We start from the raw sequence: 24,324 nt of genomic DNA, 5'->3' as shown, positions 1-24,324 counted from the left end.
TATTGAATTCTAAATATGCCTGCTTGATTTGTCAAGCAGCCATCATATTTTCAAAGAAGGGGCATGTCGAGAAGCACTTTCAAACTATTCACAGAAACTGATGAAGTAAGATAGCATTGACTTGTCCCCTGGAAGTAGTAGATCTCAAGCCAAAGAATCATGGGCACCCTTGGGTTGCACCATCTCTCTCAACAAATTTTAAATATAAAGAGTCTGAGGAGCTGTATTGCATGGAAACTGAACACCATGAGTTTGGTTAACCCAGAACTCTGATACAGTTCCTTGCAGTGCAATGACTCACTGTATTTCTTACTTGTTGGAACTGCAGCCAATCTTTGTGATTATAAGAGAAGGTTCCTTCAAGTTCAGAAGTTAGTTGCTGTCCATCAATGGTCTTATGAAGAGCTTTGAGTGATGTTGCAATATCCATCTGAAAAAGAGTAAGAGTAGAAGAGGAATATTTGAAATAAATAAAAATTTAGGAGCTAGTGTACAGTGGGGTCCAAATATCTCTGAATTCTTGTTAAAAAGCTTCTGCATTTAGAAATATGTTTCCAGTTTAGTCATTAATAGTTTTTCATTACAAAGATTATTTACACTCAGAAAACACTGTACCATTATGTAATAGCCAATAGGAATGAATGCTATAGAGTGTCGTCAAATTTGTTGACCTGCTGTTCACTTGTGTTTCCAGGATGGACAAAGGGCACCATAGACTATACAGTGTAATAGCCAGACATTTGTTACAACTACAATTTATCAACTTTATCTAGGTTAAATTGTGGAGATAAAATAATTGCTGTTAGGATTTTTAGTATTTTTAAGTTAATATTTAAACCAAAATAGACAATAAAGAAAAATATCATGGCAGGAATTAATAAAGGTATGCTGTTATCTCAAGGCAACATTTGCATTTGAACAAAATTTCCATAACTTACTTTTAAAATAAACTACATTAAACTACTACAAATTTAACTCTACTCACTTATCCGCTTGTTAAGTTGTGACATTTCGACCTTGAGAAATGTCATGTCTGGGTCCAAACTGCTGCTCGGTAAAGCCAAGTTAGTGACTTTGCTGCTAGATTTAGTGACTTTTCAGACCATCTAGCGAATTATTATGAAGAAAAAAAAAAGACCGGCACCAAATCTAGCTCCTTAGTTACTTTATATTAGATAATCGATAGCGATGGTACAACTCGTTAGAACACCAGGACTGACTGTGAGCAGGAGACGTCTCTCTCCGCAGCTCCTGTACTTCCAGAGACAGAGCAATGGGGGACACGGCTCTCTCTATGCGGTTCATCAACTCCCAGAGGCGGAGCACACAATCAGTCCTCACGATAGATCACACAGATCAGAATGACTTGCGAATGTGCAAACAGTGCTACCAAAGACACGTTTGCTTCATTTTACATTTACTTTATTCCTTTTAATGACCCCCTGAACCAAGATAGCATACGTGATTGAGATATTCAGCTTTATTCAAACCATGAACACATGCTTTATAAATGTAAGAGGTGCGATTGGACCCAGAAATGACAAAATGTCACTCGTGGCGTCACACTTAACAAGCGGATTACTGCAAATTCTTATTTTTCAGGTTATAAAATAACAGAAAATGATTTCAGACCAATTCTGAAGAGGGGGATTATTCAGCTGGCAAGGGTTGCCTGTGGTTTCTTTTGGACCCTGCACTGAATTATAAGTTAGAAAGTTTTTTGTGAGTGAAAGATACCAAAAATGGGTGCTTCCAAGAGGCAAAAGTGCACCATTGCATGCGCCTACATTAATAACATGGGTAGAAATGTAACCCATCTAGAAAAGATGTTATTTGGCATAAAATAAATATGTAACTTTTTTTATATTATTTAAACAGGCAAAAAATGTGGTCTCAGATTTTGGAACCCACTGTATGCGTTGGCACATCTTAGCTCAGAGTACTTTCTTGGCAGAAAACTACCAAAGCATTATTACCTGTAATCCTGGTTGTCTCTCAGGCCGAGGACTTTGGTCTTTATCCACCAACAATATAATGTTGTGCACTGCATGAACAACCTGATCCTACAACACAGATGAATGTGTGTTTGCATTAGTCTCTTACTTGGCAATTATGATGACACTCAAAGTGAATGGGAGGTGTAAGTTTACAGTTATACAGAGTTTTGGGCATTGCATTTTTGTTTAAGATTTTACTGGGTGTCTGCTTCTGGACTTCGGGTGTATTTGACCATAACACTGAATGTTATCGTGCATATACTGAACTCACCTGCAACATAAACAGAGCTCTGTAAAGCACTGAGGGGGGTGGAGCCTTCCTACTGTCCATCACCACTGTTAATCCAAGATCCCTCACCTCTCTCCTACAGTTGAACACATACAGTCTTTAGAAACTTCATATTGTGTGAATTAATATTAGAATTAGTCCATATAAATGTCATTAGAATATGTATTTAAGTGAATTCAATCAACATATTTGATATTGTTGTTCAGGGAAACAACGTATTATGTGGAGATTCTTAAAAAAAAAAGTTCTTCTCATGCACACATTTTAAGTACAAAAGTTGTTTAACAGTGAAACACACACTGGAAGATTCTTTAGAGAATGAAAGTGGCTTCACTCCACTGAACGTTTTAGCACATTTCTGTTTAATAGTATACTCTTTTAGAGTGTCTAAAGACACAAAATTTTGCATGCAAGTTGCTTGTCATGATTGGCAGTTTTAAAGTACACTGACTTCAGAAAAACAAAGTGTCCATTTCTACCAAATATTTTATACAGGGAATTTGTTCTGGAACCAACATGTTTACACTAGCACTCTTTGCGACATCAGAATTAGATATCAGAACACTTCAAATGAAAAATAACACCTTTCTAAACTCACTGGCTGCTTAATTAGGTGGATGCACATATACAGATATCCAAGCTAAATGTAACCGACCATTTTATGTAACTATCAGAACACTATCTTTTTTCATTTCTATTGAAAGGTAATGTTTTTTTTCTTTGGCCAATAAATACATTTAGTTTTGTTTCTGACAGTGAAAGTACACTATCATTATCTCAAGTCTATAATAAAATTCTCGCAGAAACACAATCGCATAACATCAAATCTAAACCCAGGCATTAACAAAGCACATGGCATTTTCACCGACTTTCTGCTGTATTTTACTGCCCTCTAGTGGATATAATGATTTTCATTTGTACAGTACAAATATATTACAGCTCATTTGACATTGATTTGTGGTCATCTCTTTTAATAATGTCACTGCATCAGAACAAATGAAATGTGAATGAGGATATGGTACCTGGGTATGGAATGGAGGTAGAGGAGTAGTCTGCAGAGCTCCAGAGGAGAGAGAAAGGGAGAAGTCCAGCCTTTCTTTCCACCATAAACCTCCAGTACTGCTCGACCTGTTCGGTCACGACTGCCTAGAGTTAAACAGCATAATCAGTAAAGCTGGATGTGTGTATTTGTGGGGATGGGGAGTAAGGTTACTAAGTTCTGTAGATATGTGAAAATGTTTTTGGCTGTAGGTAATGAACAGAAAGATAACCCCTACAATCTTGAGCCTAATATACACATACATAAGAATGCTGAAAGGGCTAGTGGGCTACAGCAGAGATAAAATGTTGGGCATATAATATCAACACGGTATTACAGTATCTTACTGGTTCACATTTCTACACAGTTTTATCAGAATATTATAACCACCTTCTTTTTATTTTTATACTCACTGTTCATTCTCTCAGCTCCACTGGAGTTTTTACTCCATCAGTGTCAGTGACTATAATAATCCACCAATCTAAAATATATATCAAATAGCATCCTATGGGCAGCATTCAGTGACCACCGATGAAAGAATAGAGGATGAACAAACACATGATTTTACAACTCCAAGACCAATCTCGAGGACCAACATCTGATAGATATGGGCACTGTGTGGACACAATGTTGGAAAGCTCCAGCATCAGTGCTGTGTCTAATCCACTTATTCTAACGCAACACACAATAACACACCATGCCAGTGTCACTGTAGGGTGAAAGAGGGCAAACAAGTAAAAGCTGAACTGGTGAATAGTTAATCAACTGTTAATAGCATTGATAGATCGTGTTTGCCAGGGAAGCTGAAATTGTGGTGTCTGCAGTTTGGCTTACTGCCTTGTATTAGGTGGCCATTGACACTTAATGATGTTTCAATCACAGAAGAACAGAGGATGGAAAGGGTTATTAACAAGGGCATAAGGAAGTGGCTAGGAGTGCCACAGTGTTTAAGTTGCGTGGCATGGTATAGGAGAGCGGTACTGGGGTTACCATTCACAAGTTTAGTTAAGGAATTTAAATGTGCAAAGGTGAGTCATGAGATGATTTTGTCAGGATCGAAAGATACAGTGGTAAAAGCAGCAGCACCAATCACGAAAACAGGAAGGAAGTGGATTCCGAAAGTGGCCGTGCAGGTAGCCAGGAGCTCATTAGAACTAAGGGATGTGATTGTCCAAGTACGATGCGGCAGAGCAGGCCTTGCCGGAAGAGCAGGTGATTCATGGAAAGCTTTTAGTAAGGCCACATCACCAGAGAGAAGGCAAATTATAACTAGTTTTATTTGCGAGCAGGAGGAGGAGGCCCGGTTTGCAACAGCAGAGTCACGAGCAAAACAAGCCCAGTGGATTGATGGGAGAATCTAGAGATGCAGAAGATTTCCTGGCAAGATTTGGGGACGATGGAGGCAAGTCATATTAAGTTTTTGCTGGGAGCATCTTATGATGTCCTTCCAACACCACAAAATCTTGGACAGTGGGTAGGTGAAGACCCTAGTTGTGGATTATGTACAGGGGCTGGCATGCTGAAGCATTTTTGCATGTTTGTTGGACAGCAAATTGCTAGAGGTTAATGCATTGACGAGTAACTGTAGTAATAAAATAGTTAGCTGTGTGCGTGAGGGGGAATGTTTTCGAGAAAGTGCGCAGGCTACAAATATTGGTAGATGGAGTGAAGCACGACACTGGAAATTGCTAGTGGACGTAGGAAAAAAGCTACAGGACCCAGAGTGCATTTTGTTAACTACACTGAGGCCAGACATCGTGTGAAAATAAATGGAAATGACTCTGAAGGTAAATGGATAGTTTATTTCATAGAGTTAACTGTTCCATTTGAGGATGCAGTAGATGGAGCATTCGAAAGGAAGAAGCTGAAGTACGCAGACTTGCCAGCTGAGGTGAGGGATCGTGGGTAACAGGCACATGTAAGACTGGTAGAGATAGTTGTTAGGGATAGGTTGTGGATAAGGAGAGCATGGGGAGATGCACGGTAGAGGTGCTATTGGGATTGTTGATGATGTAGCATGTAATGTGCACATGGAACTCATGGAACTGAGCATGCATTAACGGTGCCATTGGGGTTAGATACAGCCTTAGTCACCAGGGAGGCCAGTGTGGATTTATGGTTGTTGATGGTAAAGGGTAAGGTAGGACTGTAAAGCTGGCTTGGAGGGGCGTGGGTCTGAGATGCCAGACCTTGTGCCTACCTGATGACCCCTGTGAAGAGCTAGTGATGTAGTGAGTGGTTTAGGTACTCATGTGATGGGCTCAGTGAGTAACCGTAAATGTTAAGGGTAGCTATGTGCTGTTGTAGTGGTTGGTGATGTAGCACGTAACGATCACATGGAACTGGTGGCGCTGAGCATGCATTAACAGTGCCAGTGGGGCTAGGTACAGCCTTAAACACCAGGGAGTCCAGTGTGGATTTACGGTTGTTGATACTTTAGAGTTAAGGGGGGTGGGTCTGGGAGGCCAGACTTCACTGTTGAGCCTTCTGGAGGAGCTTAATTCAGCAAAACACCAATGAGAGGAGGTGCCTGCCTGATGACCCCTGTGAAGAGCTAGTGTTACAGTGGTTGGTTTGGGTTCGCATGGGCTGAGCTCAATGAGTAACCGTAGTTGTTAAGGATAGCTGGTTGCTGATCGGATCATAAACGGCCACAGCAACCTTAGAGCTGAGGTGTAGAATTTTGGTGGCTGCAGGTAGGAAGAGAGTGTGGTGGGCCCTATGTAGTGGGGCTTATATTTTACATCTTATCTTGTGTATGATTATAATTAAAATAGGTGTAGATGTCATGCATAATTCACCTGGCAGACAGATGATGCCGAGCTGGAGAAGGCTCTTGATGGTAGGGTCTTGTGAAAGAGGTGTAAGCTGATTTCCATGTCCAGATGAGATTTGTGCTTTGATTGCTGAGAGGACTTCATTTTTAGGGTTTTGGAGAACCATTCCATTTAGAGGCTGAAGAATAGGAGGTTCTGAGGAAGGGGTATCTTAAAATGAGAAAGAAATAGCCAAAAAGTGATTCATTATTTTTCACATTTTGCTCTATAAATTGCAACACACAAAAGATGAGAAATCCCTGAATGAACCAGATAATATACAGTAGGTCCCCTATGGGGAACATAGGCTGCCATGTTTAAAATAAATTCCTTAAAAAGATTCTACCGTGACCCTGAACTGGATAAGCGGTTACAGATAATGAATGAATGAATGAATGAATAAAAAGATTCTGATACCACTAGGCCACTATGTCAATATAATGTCTGTTTTAATAATATGAAATTGAATTTAGGTAGATGATGAACACAGTAGTTCAACAAAAACCTAAAATACCCTGTGTAACACTATCATTGTGTTCAAAAATAAACAAAATTAAAGGGGAGTGTCTTTGTATGGCATGTTTGTAAACAAAGATTCAGAGTATTCTGATGTGAAGTAGAAATGTTTCCTGCAGTGCTTTACATTTAGGGCTGCTGCCCTGACAATGCTGGCCACCCCCACAATTCATACATTGTCTGTAACCTGGACCTGGAATAACTGGGTGCAAGACAGGAACACACCCTGGAGGGGGCGCTTGTCCTTCACATACACTTTTTGAATAGCCAATCCACCTACCAACATGTGTTTTGGGCTGTGGGAGAACACACCAAACTGAGAAGACACCTAGCTCCTGTCAGTCACCCGGAGTGGGACTTGAACCCTGGAGCTGTGTGACTGCGACACGACCTGCTGCGCCACTTTGATCCGTGATTAACCAATCCATTGTAGAAAACCCTCAAAAATAAGGGATCCTTCAAAGTTCCAAAGTACTTTCTGTGACTCGTTTAATGCGTTATCCCCCAGTTTTCAGTAACAAACACACGTTCTGAAGTATAATCCAGAGTTTAAGGCGAGCTGTGTGTCGTCTCCGAGTTTCGTCCCACGGCTGTGTGTACACGAGGTCAGAGCATGTGCAGCCCATGCTTGTAAACAACGTTTTGAATCATTTATTTGAATTTCAACTCGATTCCTGAACCGATTTACTTAATGAGTCGACTCTACACTCAACCCCTTAGTGTAAGTTCCTCAAAGCGTCCAAACACCACACAGAGCACATAATTCACGAAACATCAGTGGATTTTTATAACACCGAACGATGACTCGGTTCTTGAGCTTTGATTCTCAATGGGAGCGCGCGTGGGGGCGGTTACAAGGCTGTTGTCCTGTTGTCCACCCCCCGATTTTCTGCGGGAAGCCCTGAGTAGTGCAATGTAGAGTAATGTACACTCTGATTTGTTTAGAGTAATGAAAAGATAAATCCGCTGTGTTTACTATTCAGACTTAATAGAGGGCCTACAGATGTGTTGCAAAAACAAACAGATTAGTTTTAGTTATTTCTGTCAAAATCAGTGGACTTTCCTCGTCCCAATAAACCCCATAAATTCCTCTAAGAATATGTGTAGTCTCCATATGGTTTATGTGTCATAAGTCGCTATTATCACTCATGTTATTATAATTATTCTACACCAGGTGGTGCAATAGAGCTTGGTCAGTCTGTCTCTGCTTGCAAGGCATTGTGTATAACTGAATGATTGTTTTCTTTCAGTCCAAAAAAAGAGAAAAATCCTCTCCTTAAAATGGAGTTATTTCTGTTGCTTCACAATAGCATTTAGTTCTCTATAAATGCTCTCATTCTGCTAAATAAGGAAGAGGAGTGAAAGAGTTCTTTGCTAGAACGCTGTGCATGCTTTTGACATTTGACTTCTGACTTCTTTGTCATTAAGAACTCTTTTTTGGATGATCTTTGAACTGTCATCCCAGCACATTCTCCTCTCTGAGATGGGTCGAGGTCATCTGTAATCAGCCCATTTGTAAAGGACCGATCTTGGCATGAGCATGTAAAATGACATTGTGAGGACCCTCTCACCGGATGCAGTCCAGACAAGCCTCCCCAAACCGCTTCAGGACCGACAAAACGACTCACATGTTTTCTCTTCAAACAATTGCTTACATCAATCATGCTTATACAAGCTTATGAGTAATGTAGGGGTCTAAAACTACAACATATCAGGCAGAGGGCTGTCTGAGATCAAATAGCCTCTCACTCGAAAACTTACGTGAGGTATACAAGCTCTGAATTTTTAGTTCATATTTAATTTTTAAATTATGAAGACAATGTAAAATTATGGCAAGATATGTCATTAAAATTATAGTTTGTTCAGTTTACTTTTTTTTGCATTTCAGAAATAACTGATAATTTAGCCCTATTAAAGGTGCAGGAAGTTTGTAAATTTCATACCGTTTTTAGGTCCTTTTCGTCTGTCCAGTTTCGGGGAGGCCAGTAAAAAGGGAGTGTATTTCCTGCTCTGCACCGCATGGATTGCAGGAACCATGGGAATAATCTCTGGACATACATCACTGTGACTCCTGTTGGTCATCTTGTCAACATGCATGCACTCTCTGACTGTGTCCGATACTGAGGATGCTGAGCGGGCTTTGGATCGGCTTTTACCTGAAACTTTCACAACCTGTGCAGGTGTGCCAGTGCCTCCACCACACGATTTGTTGTCTTGGAATGACTTACGGACCATAAGATTATTCAGATTGTAGTGTGGATAATGGAAAAGAGGAAGTCTTTGCTCTGTGGGTTGTGTCAGGTCTTTATGCAGAGATGCTGGACCATATTGAACCACAGTTTGTTTTGTTCCTATGCCTTGACATCCATAGGCATTTGATTCTTGCCTGTGACTGCGATGATCAGGCAAAGCTCTAAGTCCCATTTTGGGTAAGTTTTGGCTTTTAGCGTGTTTCGGGCCGCTAGCGCGCATTGGACAGGGTTCTTGTCGTGTGGATTCACTCAGGCAGTGATATCTGTGGTCAGGAACTATCTTATTCTCCGGTGCAGTCTTGGGAGCATCTTCTGTAAGTAAGGGCTTTGGCTGTTGAACTGTGCTAGGGAATGGCTGTGGTGAGTTCTGATGTTTGGTGTTGATTTTGTGTTGAACTAAGTGCCCATCTTGTTGCACTGATGTTTTGCTGGATTGCTTTTGTTTTTGGATGAGCTGGGTTGAACCTTGGCCTTCTGAACAGCTCAGAGACTCAATTCCTGTGGTTTGTTCCTCACAACCTACTTCCGCTTCGCCCAAACCTGGCCAGGGTTCCTCTAAAGGTGCCATCCCACTTGTTTTCTCAAAACTCACAGGGTTTCTTATAGCTGCTAGGTAAGACTGTCTGTGTCTGCATTTGTACTCTGAGCCCTTCTGTAAGTCTTGGGACAACTGCTTGTTTTGTGAACATGGAATGCAAAGCTGGTCTCTCCCTCCTGAAGGCTGGACACAAGGCTCGCTGTTTCTTTTTGGAGGTGGGGGAGCCGGCCTGAAGTGCACCGGCACTGTAGGTATAGCAGCTTTGTTGAGGACCAATGTCTCCTTCTCCTTGGCAAAATCCAAGAGGTCGACATACTCTCCTTCCAGCTCTCGATTATGCCTGCTGTCCCAGGTGTTAGGCGAGACCCAGCCAACAGGTTTGCCCACAGGACTGTTCACTGGTTTCCCTTGTTCCACTTTAACAAGCCTGCTGCCATTGTCAACCAACCGAACTGAAACTGCAACCCCATCTTTAGCTGGAAGAATCATTGTTTCTATTTCTAGAGGTGAAATGTTTACAGGAAACAGTGACTGAGGCTCTAGCTCAGAAGGCCTATTATCATGCAATATCAGCTCTGCAGTTGGGCATGATGTCATTGCTTCAGGCCTGGTATTTGCTTTTGGCTTGTCCAAAAATTCTGGGTTGACTACTTCCTTCCAGGGCACTTTCACAATCCCCTGATCAGACGAAAGCACGCACTGGTGTAACTGGTTGCCATGACGGCCCTCGTTCACCTCTTTTAGCCAAGCTTCAGTAAATATACAGGGGTAAGATGTTTCTGGAATGGGGGTCTCCTCCACGGTCGGACCCTCCGGCACCCTGAAACCTGCTTGTACAACCAGATTCTCCTGTGTTAAGAGGTCCTCCTGCACGAGAAGACTCTTGAGGACTATGCGAGCTGACTGTTCTCCAAAGGGCTCCACCTGCAAGTAGAAGTCCCCAGGACGTAAGAGTAAGGGATTAATGGGGGCTAGCTGGATCACAACACGATCCCTCAAACAAAGTGGCCAGCCTTCACACCGGAACAACACATCAGAATAATCAGCCTAGAGAGAGGATAGAAGGAGAAAGAGGACAAGAAAAGAGAAGAAGCTACTGATTAAAAAATGTAGCATTCAAATGTTAGTGATGTATAATGTGGTTTTTTATTGTGTTCCAAGGTACTACAGATCCTTAAAATTTGTATATTTCTACAAGGCAGGTCAGAATTATTTCATTGTTGCACAGTTGAAAGCATAGAACTGAAGAAGCAAAGTTTGGCAAGCATGACAAATTCTTGAATCTCCTTCAGAGGAAGCATCTTGGAGGGCTTCAACATCTTTTGAAGATGAAACAAAGCGATCTTGTACTGAGTGGACAAGCAAACTAGCAGGCTTGGATCTGAGCCACAAATATCCACAAGGACCGCAAGATAGCATAGTATCCTTATTTTGAACTTTGTATTTAGAGTTATGCCAATACAAAAAAAAAATGATCATACATTTTTCATGCGTAGCACTGAATAGACAAAAGCCTGCCTTTAATCCATGAAGTTCCATGTTAGGCCTCACATAACTATACTGTACATATACTGTTTTTTTTTTGCTTTGTTGTTGGAGATATTATTGAGTATATTATTATTATTGTTGTACTCACACAGGCTGCTTGCTGTACACTCTCTAGGATATGTTTGGCCGGAATTAGGTAGTCCAACAAGCACTGCAGTGCATCTCCATGGTAACGCTCCTCGATGGTGCGAAAGAGCTGGCTCAGAACAGTTGGGGCAGTGGCCTCAAATGGAGGGAAAAGAGACGACAGTGCACTCTGAATGGACCAGTCCAGGGAGGAAGGGTTCTGATAAAAACAAGAGAAAGGGAAAGAAAAAAGAGATGGAAGTATAATGAAGGAATAACTTTCATGCACTGGTCAAGATTTCATTGAATTAAGAAATTATACAAGACAGGTGGTAATGTAACACACTATGTCAAACCCATACAGCCTGTTTATTTGGGTATAAACTACCAATTTCTTCAAAACAGGCTTTACCTTACCTTCAGATTCAGTTGCACCAGAGGCTCAGGTGCTGATCAATCATTTGAGTTTGAATGTTTCGGCTTTATCAACCGGGCATGGTATGTTACATTTGAGTTTAATTCTGCACTTGGTAGGAGCGTGTTCCTGGAATGTTGCATGTTTTTTTCCAGATACAGCTCATTTAAGATGGCTAAGTGCACACAGAAGACAGTCAGATTGAAAAAGAGAACAAAGAAAATACATGATTGGAATCACATGGCTGCAATTGTGGGGATACACACCACTTTAGGTAAGCTTATGCCTTTGTCTCTCTGTGTGTATGCATGGGTATGTATGTGTGAGTGAACATACTGCTGATGTCCTCCGAATATTTGTAGGACCAAATGTCATACATCCAGAAAAATAAACAACACAGTACAACATTAATTCATAGTTTATTATTCTGTAAAAAAAACTCCCTTTCAGAATCATGGTTCATGTCTGCTATTCTGAATCACTGTGCACAAGGAAGGAACACACCCTGGATGGACCAGTCCATCAAAGGTCGTCACACTCTCACACTTCTTGACACCTTTGCTCAGCCAGTCCACATACCAACATGTGTTTTTGGAAGGTGGGAATAAACCCACGCAGGCACAGGGAGAACACTCCTCACAGACAGTGACCCCAGGCACATTGGTCTATTTTTATGTCCATTCTACATATATATGTATATATTATGTATACTTAATGTTACTGATATTAAATCATTCTGGTATTAATAGCTACATGACATGCACAGAGATGCAGATGTAGTTTGGCTGAGGGTTTGATTCTGATCCAAAGACATTTGTTGTGGTACATTAACATTTACTTTTATGGCATTTGGCAGACACTCTTATTCAGATTGACTTACAGATCTCATCATATGACAGGTGTAGGTGAATGTAATTGTAGAAGTGTTGCCAATGACTAATATTGGCACGCTCACCTGAGCAGTCTTCCTCGTATAAGACCACAATTATAACCACTACACTATACTAATGGTTCTGCCTGTTTCTACAGGCCTCAGTAGGCCTTTATACTTAGGGGTGAATCAATACTGGAATTCTTGGTTAGATATGCACTGTTTTTCATGTAAATATCTGCTTATACATAAACATTTAAATAATTCAGAGTTTGTGTCTAAATCCTCCTGCATGAGCTCTAAGAACATTAATAAAATGCAGATATTGTAGCACAGAAGCCCTAAATATTCTGCTCTTCTGCAGTACAGCATTGTCACCATCATCAAACAAATTGAAAAATCAAAAAATTAAATCTCAAGCATATATCTGCTGAAATATGGTTTGCACATTACAGATCAGTCTGAATAGAACAAGATTTACTTTATTAATCCCCTTTATTAATTCACACATAAAACACACTAGTGAGGAATGGTTTAGCCACAAACACACAGACAGAACCCAAGGCACTCAAATATGGTAATAATATTACAGAGACAGTTTGTATTGACTGAAAATGTAAATGTCAGCTTCCTAGAGGTAACTAAATAATTATTCAGTAAATTTTGTTTTAATTTCTCCAAATACAGTTCAGTAGCTCTATTGACTGGTGTGGTACAATAGCAGTAAAACACTCATTCTAATTAGTGACTGCAATTACAGTGAAACTACACAGCATCGGAACTGTACAATACAAACTCACAATTCCCATCTTCTTTCATAGTTACTTTGTCACCTCAGTTAATAACATCAGTTCTCCAGGATAATGATGTATTTGCTGTAAAGTGTGTTGTGTAATGCATTTAGCCACTGCCTTCTTTACAGAAGATTAGAGCTGAAACTCCAGTTCAGATAAAAACGGACCAGTGAAAACATGACTATGATTGATTCATTGCTTGGGTATAGCACAGAACAGTAAAAGAGAGCTGCAGTAACTGTACATCACAATGTATCTGATCATTAAATGTCATAAAGGTTAAGAAACAAACAAGTGAGTGTTTTATACCTGTAATCCCAATTATTTCAGGGTTTTGTGGCTTTTATTTGGTAATATATTACAAAGCTAGTTACAGGTAAAGGTACTGAGTTACCATTTACTAACAAATACACAACTGACCTTTTATTTATGTGTAAATCAAACTGTTACCATATTACCCACATTTTACCTGTAAACTGATAACAAAACTATTTAATAATAATAATAATAATAATAAATTTTATTTGAAAGCGCCTTTCAAGTGACCCAAGGACACTGTACAATAGATAATAAAAATAAAGAATAAAAAATAAAATAAAATAAAAATTAAAATAAAAATAAAAATGAAAATAAAAAAAGTTAAGAAAAAAAGAAGAAAGTCAATAAAAGGTAAATGCACATACAAACATAAAATGACCATAGAGACATATACATAGTATCATCCATATGCTAGTTTAAAAAGATGAGTTTTTAGTCTGATTTTAAAAACATCTACAGATGAACAAGCTCGCAGTTCATCGGGAAGACTATTCCACAGCTTTGGACCCGCAACACAAAATGCTCTATTTCCAGAGGTGCTTAGCTTAAAATGTGGGACCTCAAGCAAATGGAGGCTTGAGGACCGAAGAGTACGCACTGGAGAGTATGGTTTCAGTAGACTACTTAGGTAAGAAGGGGCAAGGTCGTGCAAGGATTTAAACACCAACACAAGCAATTTGTACTGTATTCGATACTTCACTGGAAGCCAATGAAGACGACTTAGGACTGTAGTAATATGCTCCCAAGATCTTGTATGGGTCAGCACCCTAGCAGCAGAGTTCTGGACATACTGCAACCTACTCAAAGCTCGAGCAGGGAGGCCACACAACAGAGCATTGCAGTAGTCGAGTCTGGAAGTGACAAATGCATGGACAATGGTCTCGGCAGCAGTGAGAGAGAGAAAAGGGCGAATCCTAGAGATATTTTTAAGATGGTAAAAGGCTGTCCTACATGTGTTGTTAATATGTGAGTCAAACGATAATGTAGAATCAAACATTACTCCAAGATTTCTCACTAGTGTTGAAGTAGAGACAACAAAACCAGGGATACAAACAGTAGTGTCACTAAGCCTCCTGACTGTTGCAGGAGAAGCAATTATGATGGCTTCAGATTTTTTATTATTTAAGCTCAGGAAGTTCTCGATCATCCAAGCCCTCACATCAGTTAAGCATTCCAGCAAGGCACTAGGTGGCAAGCTGTGGGAAGGTTTTGTACAAATGTATATCTGGACATCATCAGCAAAACAGTGAAACTGCAGCCCATGATGTCTAATGATGTCACCAAGAGGAAGGATGTACAAAATAAAAAGCAGGGGCCCAAGAACAGAGCCCTGGGGGACACCATGTGACAAGGAGCATGTGTCAGATCGAAAACTTCCCATTGAAACAAACTGCTGCCTACCAGAAAGATACGATTTAAACCAGGCTAATGCAGTACCAGTTACGCCAACCATGTTTTTGAGCCGAGTTAGTAAAAGGCTATGACACACTGTATCAAAGGCTGCAGTAAGGTCCAACAGGACAAGAAGATTCAGCAGTCCTTGGTCAGCTGACATCAGCAAGTCATTGACAACCCTAACAAGAGCAGTTTCAGTGCTGTGGTTCCTCCTAAAACCTGATTGGAAGACCTCAAACAGATCACATGATTGAATATGTTCTGTTAACTGAGCAGCTACTGTTCGCTCCAACAGTTTAGCAAGGAAAGGGAGATTAGAGATGGGCCTATAATTTGCGAGGTTCTCAGGATCTAAGCCAGGCTTCTTGAGAACTGGAGTAATAGCTGCCAGTTTCAAAGAAGCTGGGACCATTCCTGAACTAAGTGAAGCATTGATAATTTTGGTAATGAGAGGACAGATAAATGAAGAACAGGCTTTCACCTGCTGTGTAGGAAAAGGGTCTAATTGACATGAAGTTGCCTTTGAGAAATTAATAATCTGTGAAACAAGCTGTTGGTTTACAGTATTGAAGGTGGAAAAATAGCTGCTGCTGAACTGAGGAGATAGTTGAGGAATGTTTAGCCTGGTTGCAGTGGGCTGGAACTGAGAGTAAATTGTAAGTATTTTATGATTGAAGAAGTCCATGAACCGAGAGCAGAGTTCAGCTGAAGGAACCATAGGGAAACTTTTCACAGGGCTCAATAGCTTATTAACAGTGGAAAAGAGAGCTCTAGGGTTACTGTGGGCACCAAGAATAACATCAGAATAATAGAGTGTTTTAGCTTCCTGTAGTTTTTCCTTATAAAACAAGACATGATCACTGTAAGCAAGGGCATGCACAGTCAGGCCAGTTCTGTTTGAGAGTCGTTCAAGCTGGCGACCAACAGCTTTCAGCTTGCGCAGCTCAGCAGTGTACCAGGGAGCAGGCTGAGAAAATGTAACCAAGCGTGTTCTTAGAGGTGCCAGGTGGTTTAAAATATGTGACAATGTTTCGTCATAGTGGGACACTAGCAAATCAGGATCTAAGCAATCAGGTACCGGGCTCTGACTGAGCATCTCCATAACAGCAGGAGGACTGATATTTTTGACACTCCGGAATGTAAACTGGCGTGATTGACGCTGCTCTCGCAGTTGACATGATAGTGGAAAGTCAAAGAACACAGCTTTATGGTCAGATACACACAGATCAATGCCTCTCACATTAAAAGGGGTTTTACCCAGAGAGCAAACAATGTCCAAGGTGTGGCCCTTGTTATGTGTAGGGAAATCAACGTGCTGAGAAATATCAAAGCTCTGTAAAACATTAAGAAATTCTTTAGCAAACAAACAGTTACTAGAATTGATGTGAATATTAAAGTCACCAAGCAGCAACAAATCAGAATAAACAGGAATAAGTGTGGAGATTAGCTCAGAAAACTCTGCCACAAAAACAGATGAGGTTTTTGGGGGGCGATAGATGAGCAGAACCAATACAGGTTTAACAGCAGAGACCAACAGCGCCAAACACTCAAACGATGTCATATTTGGGATTGAAACTGTTTTAACTTTGAGGCCAGGGCTGTACACCACTGCAAGTCCTCCTCCTCGTCCAGTTAAACGAGGTTTATCCACATATTGATAGTGTGGAGGCAGAGTCTGATTGAGCGCGAAATACTCGTTGGGCCGCTGCCAGGTTTCCGTGAGACAAAGCAGGTCAGTGTCATGTTCCTGGATAATATCTGCGACAAACGTTGCCTTATTATTTAAGGAACGAACATTAAACAGAGCACATTTCAGATTATGATCAGTGCTCGGAGCGTGTAGAGATGTTGTAGACACGTAACACAGGTTCCGGTTATTTGTGTGATCAGTTGAGCCTGCCGTCGCCTGGGAAGATTTACGGCGACACGATGACCACAGCGAGGGGATATTGTTGGGGTGCTGATAGTAGTTATAAGTCCGACCAAGACCCCGATGAGAATATTTAGGTCGTCGCAAAATACCAAGGTGACGATGGATCAGTAGAGGAGCAGGAGTTTTACACTGTGCATTTCGGAGCGTAAAAAGTTCACCAAAAGAGTACCTTATTCTCCTTGTCGTCATGATGAGGCCACAATGGAAGTTGCAGCCGTAACAGCCCAGTAGAAGCCAGAGAAGTAATCCCGAAAAAATCCACATAGCACGGGCGACACAGGTGCTCTCGCGGCAGATGTTAAGCACAGACACAGACGCTAAACTCTAAGAGGGCTCAGAGCCACAAGGAGAAATCCAAGGCTCATATTACAATAAATCCAGTACAAAGTTTGATACAGTGTGTTGGGTTCCACAGCACTTTTGCACACAGCGGGCAGAAAAACCGAATACAACTTTAAAGCTATTACAAACTTTGTCATCGGGGGAGAAGCGGCAGCCAAACGCGCCAGCGTATCTCTCGCAACCCGGAAGTCAAAACACAGCACTCAACCACAAACCTTGATGCTTGATGCTATTTGTCCTACTGAGATACAGGAATAAACAACAAGGCTCAGAAGTAAAGGCCATGAATCAAATATGGACAAACTATAGGCATACAAATGTGTGCGCACACAAACACACACATACACCTTGCAATCAGTATGCTTTTTAATAGCATTTCAGCTTTAATATTTAGGTTCTGTATTCCAGCATAGAACTAACTGTAAAGTTACAGGGCAGAATTTTGAAACATAATAATGCAGACATTTAGGAAGATTTTATGCATAGTCCTATAATCTGAGGAGTCCATATGTAACTGGACAACTGTTCAACTGAATGACATTTATTTTTCATTCATTGTCTGTAACCACGTATCCAGTTCAGGGTTACAGTGGGTCTGGAGCCTACCTGTAATCACTGGGTGCAATGTGTGTGACATGGTCTCATTAATTCACAAATAAGTAAAGTTAACTATAGATTTTATTTGTAATGTTTGCATCTAGAGGTTGTTTCATTTCGAATGCCATGTTAACTTATCACAATTAATCAACAAAAGTTCAGACTTTGCAAGCAGTGATTGGTCATGGTTCACCAGTTTGTGCTGGAAATGACAGAGTTGTGAAACAGTTCAAAAAGGTAATTTCTCAATGCGAGTTAAGGTCTTTCACCATTTTGGGTACATAACCTAGCCAGAGAAATCTGTCTTGAGGGGAAATCATGTCTCACCTCTATTCAGGGTCTGTTCCACTTTTGTAATTTGTATTTTGTGCATTAGCCAACTAGCCTCAGTTTCAAGCAATTGGGCTAAATCTTGGTGATGTAAGACATTGGTTAAATGATTCTATATGTCAGCATTCAGGATGGTTAGCCAGAACAATGGAAATACTGTCTCTGTACTTTTCTCAGCTGAATAAATTAAAGAGAAATTACAAATCATACTTTTTTGGCAATGGGGTTTTAATAGAAACTTAAATTTATATAAATTTATATTAACAGGTGACCCAAAATAATGTTCTCACATTCCAGTAGCTTGTTACTTTGTATTCCAGTACCTCAACACTGGAGGGGACATGAAGCAAATCCCTTTGTTCAGACAAAAAAATCTGTCTAGAACAAACGGCAGCATTAATCGTGATACATTCTTGTTTCCTAAACCGCCAAACTTCCCCTACAAGCTGCATTTCCTGCCATCAGTGTGAAAATATAACACTAACTGGTTTTGAAGTCCTAATTCCTCTTCCTCTCATGGCTGCCATGACCTATCATTTTGCGACTGCCATTCTGAATAGAAAACAGGGAGATGATAAAGAGCTTCAGTTTCTCCACTACAAAGGCCACATCCCCAGCCAAGGCTTGAGAGTGGGGTTCATTTTATTAGTCATACAGTAATGCAGACAGCACTGTCTCGAGTCCCTCACCTCACCTCAGAAGAATGCTTGCGTTGGCATTCGTCCTAAGCCTGTTTCTAGCTGTAATGAGCTTTATGTGATAGAGGGACATTGAGCTGTGTTGATGTGTAGACTGTGCTGTGGAATCTGGAGATTTTGTTGAAGATTGTAATGCTTTGCAGCTGTAGATGTTTCGAGAGGCGAAGAGATATGATCCTCTGTTTGTCTTTAATCAAGACCTGTACATTTACATTCGGAGTCTCCTAGCAATCGCATGGTTCTAAACATTGTGTTATAATTAAACACTCAGTGAATATGCCTTTAAGCCCGGAGGAGAAACATACATGTACTGGAATTTAAGGTGTTTTAATCTGGGATGTAGGAGTACAACTGACATTGTATAGTTTGATTAATAATAAAGGACCCTCTATAAGTGGGTATGGTGAGAGCATAATGCTTGTGTTGGTTTGTAGTGAGATTATTTATTTCAGGTGAACAGACAGAGCCGAGCAGTTGACTTTATTTCCCTGGCACGTACATCTACTTCAGGGTGGTCCTTTTCGAACCTCTGGGGTCCTCTGGCTGACTCTTTCGTTCTCTCTCCCTTTCGGTTTTCCTCCTTCCTCTTGCTCAGGCCTTTGTCTTTGTCTCTGTCAGTAAACATGCTCTATTCCAGTTCTGAGGTCCCACTACCTCTTTAACTATGGCTTTGGTGCTGAAGGTCTGCTACATATCCACACCCCTGCGTTTCAAACACTGTGGAGGCCAAACAAGGTTCAGCAGGACCTGGTGGCTCTGCGGTGAGGAATGCTGGCAGCCTGGCATGCTTCTCCTCATCTGCTATTTGCATTTAGGAGACTGTGACTGTTTTGGTGCCATCTTAATGGCTTGCATGGGTGGTCCCCCAACAACTTGGCCAACACCTGAGCGTTAGACTCAGGAAGCAGATGGGTGAGAACTGACCAGGTACTCGTAAACTTATTTCTGTGTTTTTAACGGTTACCTTTCACAGGCTTTCAGGTTTCTACACTGTAAACCCTAATGCTCAAAGTAATTACCTGGATTGAGTGATTCTAACTTAAAATATATTGAAAAGTTTCACAAATCAATTATTTTCAACATTTTCTTCTTTTTGAGTTTGTGAAATGGTATAATTTTGATTTAGCAGAATAATTTTAGTGGTTTTAAATACAAACAGCTGGATATGAGAGATTTAACTAAACTTAAATGTTATGAGTTTATGCAGCATGACGTCTGAAGTCACAGTCCTAGAACAAGTGCAGCAGTTTTTAGCCAAGCTGGAGGATGGTCGGCGTTTCACTGCTTTTAGTGAATTTGGACAGGTTCATGTGTCTTTTCAGTGCAAGGGGTGGTGGTGTAACAGATAGAATCACTGTCTTATCTCCAGAGTCCTGGGATCGTGGGTTCGAGACCTGCATCAGGTCACTGCCCTGAGGAATTGTGTGTTCCCCCACATTCCAAAAACACACATTGGTAGGTGGACAGGCCGTGCAAGAGTGTCCATAGGTGTGAGTATGTGGTGCCCTGTGATGGACTGGCACCTTGGTTACAGACAAGGAATGAATTTATGATTAGATTAGTTAATAGTATTTAATAGTATTGACTACAAGAAATGCATGTTATTTTTTTGTTTTATTAAGCATTAAATGAAGTTGTAGACACTTAAAGTATGTGTGTATGCATACGTTGGACATTTGAGTTTATGAACTTAAAAAGTTTATGGCAACCGATTGCCTTAATTTTGTTTTTGTGTTCTGCTAACTTCAAGTTTACAGTGTCGAGATACTGTATATAATTTTCTACAGAGGCAAAGTATCTTGTCAAGGCTTATCACCAGACATGGGGGCCTTGTATGTAAAAGTGTAAAGGTAGAGAAATCTCAGGGAACAGATACAAACTTGTCCACAGGCTGTTGTTTAAGATTGACTGTAATTACACACATGCAGCAGCAAATTCATGTCATTCTTCCAACAGTATAACAAACAGCCCTTACTTTCAGATACCAATGTGTAATTCTACAAGTTTTCTCATTTAACCAACCAATGAGCCAACAGACTATTGAATAAATGAATGCATTAAAAAAATAACCTTTATTAAATGCTTTAATGGCAAAAATTATCTTCTGGGATTACAGACCCAAGATTAATAAAATTCAAACAATGCCTTCACCTTCACATGTGTTTTTGGCAAAGAAAATAAGTTAAGAAGGAAAATAAAACTATGTTGTGAACTTTACAAACTGCTTCTGTGTTGCAAGACATGAAAGACAAACAACTGATTTGAATCTCAAGACAAGAAATCCATGGGGACAAAACAGGTCTTCAAACAAGCCTTAACTTTAAAAGGCCTTAATCCCACATGTGTTAAGTTTTCAGCAGGATAAGTCTTGTACTTTCAGCTGTCAAATTCCTACAGCCCCTCTCCCGCTCTCTCTGTTCTCAGCAGGTCTCTCCCTCCTCTCATCCTTTCTTCCTGTCCCTCCTCTCTTTCTTCAAGAGGACAGTGTTGTCTTTGTCTTAGGGCCACTCTTGTTTAATTCCTCGAGGGAACTTTGGCATAATGCACCCCATTCACACTGCCTTAGACACATTTGAAGACTTTCTAACACTGTAGCCCAACAAGGACAGTGTGCCCAACTCAAATCTGAGAGGGATCTAGCACCATCTGTCTACTTACCCCTCCATCCTTTAACCCATCTGACCATATGATGCTTCAAACTTTATTTCTAAGCCCTTGGCTCTGGAATTGGCCTCCTAAAAATTTTATCACATGTTTGACATTCTGTATTTACACAGTGATCAGTCCTGCAGTACATGTTTTTAAGAGTAATATGCCTAAAGCTTTGACATTTGGAGGCCTCTTGGGAAGAACCCTATTTCTAAAGGCTAACATGCCTAGTTTTGATTCATCTGGGTTAACAGGCCATATAAACTTTGTATCATATGTCCCATACTTTGTTGTCTTTCTCCCCCACATGTCTGCTAAAGGAAGAAAGGCTCAGTGATTCCCAGCTGAGATCCAAGAATGCCAAACACAGGGACGTCCAATTCTCCCAAGTCTTAAATTTCATTACATTTTGATTTGGGGTCAAGAAGTATATTATCAAAACAAACACTTTTTCTGGTACATGTAAACTCTCTACTTAGAGGAACGTCAACACAACAGAGTGCTCTGTTTACACTGCTTTGAGTTATTGAAGCACCTGAGAATTTAAACCTTATTAGACACAAAATTACAAGCAAATTAAGAACATAGTTTGGAGTTCTCTCAAATTCTACAAAAGTCTCAGTAATCATATTCAACAAAACTGTTTGCTACAGAGGCATGAAAGGGGAATTCCACATTTTTTTATTTAAAATTACAGTCTCATATTTCTCTTCAGAGGTGGTGACAGGAACCAGGGGTGAAGATAACAACTTTGTGAATTGGCTAAGAAATATTTAATGCTTTAAATGTCCAGCTCCAATCATCACTGTTGTGGATAATTGGATAATTCTGTTTCTCTAGAATGGAAAATCTCACATAAAAACACTTTAAATAATGGTTTACAACTTAACCACTAAATTGTACAGACATTGTGATAATTGGTAGAATTTTTTCTTTAATATGCATGGATGATGCAGAACTCCAAATAGAGGGACTGGAGAAATATGGGTGGAAATTTCACTGTTTGACCGTTGCTTTAACATGCAAACTCCAGACCTCAAACCTGCTCCACCTTTCTACAGCCTACATTCAGTACCTAACAATAGAGGAGGTTTGTAAAAACCAGGTGCCCTCCAATACGCTTTATAGGGTTTATCTATGCTTCCTGGATGGCTAAAAGTGAAAGTGAAAAAACACTGCAAGATGTTTTGTCAGTTTAGGAACACTTATGACAGAACATCTGGCAGGAGAGGCATAAACGGTAAACAGACCACTCTCATCAGTCTGCTCTCTGGCTCAGATACTTCACAGGGTCAAAACCCACAGGAATCCATCTATAACACATGAAAGTCCCACTGCATGTTTTCACATCACTCTAGTTTTGTATGAGGAAAATGGCAAGTCTTGACTAGGCCAGAAATATGCTTCAGTAAACAACATACAAGAATTTAAAAACAGCCTGAGACTTGGACAGCTCAGGGTAGCTCAGGTTTGGAAGTGTTTCTGCGGTACCACATTGTCAGAATAAGGTTTCTCTGCCCCCCCAACAGGAATCCCTCCCAGTCCACCCCACACTCCTCTTTTTTTTTTTTTTTCGGTTAATGCATCTCAGTTGGCACTTGCCCAACAGCTGTACTTCACCGACTCAATTAGCATGACAAAACAAACCCAGCCTAGCACTGAAGCCTCCTCCTCCCCTTTAAGCCCTCAGGCAGAAAGCTATCAGCTTTTATCAGGTGAATCTGTCCCAGCACTCCCATTAGTGAAGGAATGGGAAAATGGCTGTTTGTTTGCTTTTGAGTGGATTTTAATATACTTTTTGCCACATTCAGCAGACATGCCAGTAATGTGGGTGCTAGCAGTTTAGGCCAGTGCAGCTCATTTAAATTCCCATTTATCACCCACCCAAATATTTTTAAAAGACATGTGCTTGGTTGACATTATATAAATAGAAACCATACTTTTAATGACTGGATATCTAGCAAACTGTATGTATATTTGTTGAGTCATGGTCCTGCATATGCTTACGTGAGTGTTTTCGAGGTTTGTATGAAGCCATAAAAGACACTGGCGCAGTGTGTGGTGTTTGTGTGTGTTCAGGGTTTGGCCAGATGCTTTTTGTTTTATTTTGTTATTGTTTTTTCCACTGACCATTGCTGCCAGACAGTCAGATAGACTGCTGCAGGCAAAAACCCCTCAACAGCTGGGAGGAGGTGGATACACATTACTTCAATCTCTGGGAATCATCAGGCAATTCCACAATCACTGGGAATAATAAATCATAAACTCTAGCTTTGGAGGCCTGGTCTCTAACACAGCTTAGAGAGTTCCCTTGTTTTAAACTCATACTAACCCTGGTAATTCTCTGATGTGTTAAATCAGATGTATGGGAAATCCTGCTTTCTGGGATCAGTGTTGACCATCACGGCTATAAACTTAAATAAAAATATTTGCTAGCTTTTTGTTTCAAGGTAAAGTTCATGAGTATCTACTGTTAGTATAGTGTTAAATATTAATATGGGATGAATACATGCACAGTGTGTCAGTGCAAAAATATTCCCCAAGAATTTCAAAACAGGCCTAATCCTCCTTAAATGAAATTAAAATTATAATCATTGCTATTAGTCCAGTCATCATAAAATGTGATTCAAAGTGCAACTGGCACTATATGTATATATTCACACTGATCAGCCAAATAAAAAGAATGACCTTGTTTCTAATTTTGCATGTTTTTAGCTCCACTGACCATACATATTCAAGTGGTGGTTCTACAATTACAGACGTTATTCTGTCTGTGTCTCTGCATATTTGGTTAGCCTTCTTTCACCCTATTCTTCAATATCCAGGACCAGCGCACAGCAGATTTTTTTGGGTCACCCTATTAAACATACCTATATTGATGGTCCACCTTGTAGATGTAAAGTCAGAGAGAGTAGCTCATC

At 40.4% G+C, this 24,324-nt stretch overlaps 1 protein-coding gene across 1 annotated transcript in view; it reads right to left on the bottom strand.

Moving 5' to 3' along the window:
- Window positions 1-24,324, bottom strand: part of quo (quattro) — a 46,396-nt gene that overhangs the window by 17,906 nt on the left and 4,166 nt on the right. The window contains exons 3-9 of the mRNA XM_066665677.1: window positions 11,084-11,281; window positions 8,601-10,494; window positions 6,127-6,312; window positions 3,309-3,432; window positions 2,269-2,362; window positions 1,977-2,063; window positions 314-430 (exon numbers count right to left, since the gene is read on the bottom strand). Of these exons, the coding sequence (XP_066521774.1) occupies window positions 314-430; window positions 1,977-2,063; window positions 2,269-2,362; window positions 3,309-3,432; window positions 6,127-6,312; window positions 8,601-10,494; window positions 11,084-11,281 (2,700 nt within the window). The remainder of the gene's footprint in view (window positions 1-313; window positions 431-1,976; window positions 2,064-2,268; window positions 2,363-3,308; window positions 3,433-6,126; window positions 6,313-8,600; window positions 10,495-11,083; window positions 11,282-24,324) is intronic.

The sequence above is a fragment of the Hoplias malabaricus genome, chromosome 3 (genome assembly GCF_029633855.1).
Source record: "Hoplias malabaricus isolate fHopMal1 chromosome 3, fHopMal1.hap1, whole genome shotgun sequence".
NCBI classification, from domain to species: domain Eukaryota; kingdom Metazoa; phylum Chordata; class Actinopteri; order Characiformes; family Erythrinidae; genus Hoplias; species Hoplias malabaricus.
The sequence above is the reverse complement of the archived record's forward strand: the minus strand, read 5'-3'. Positions and strand labels throughout refer to the sequence as shown.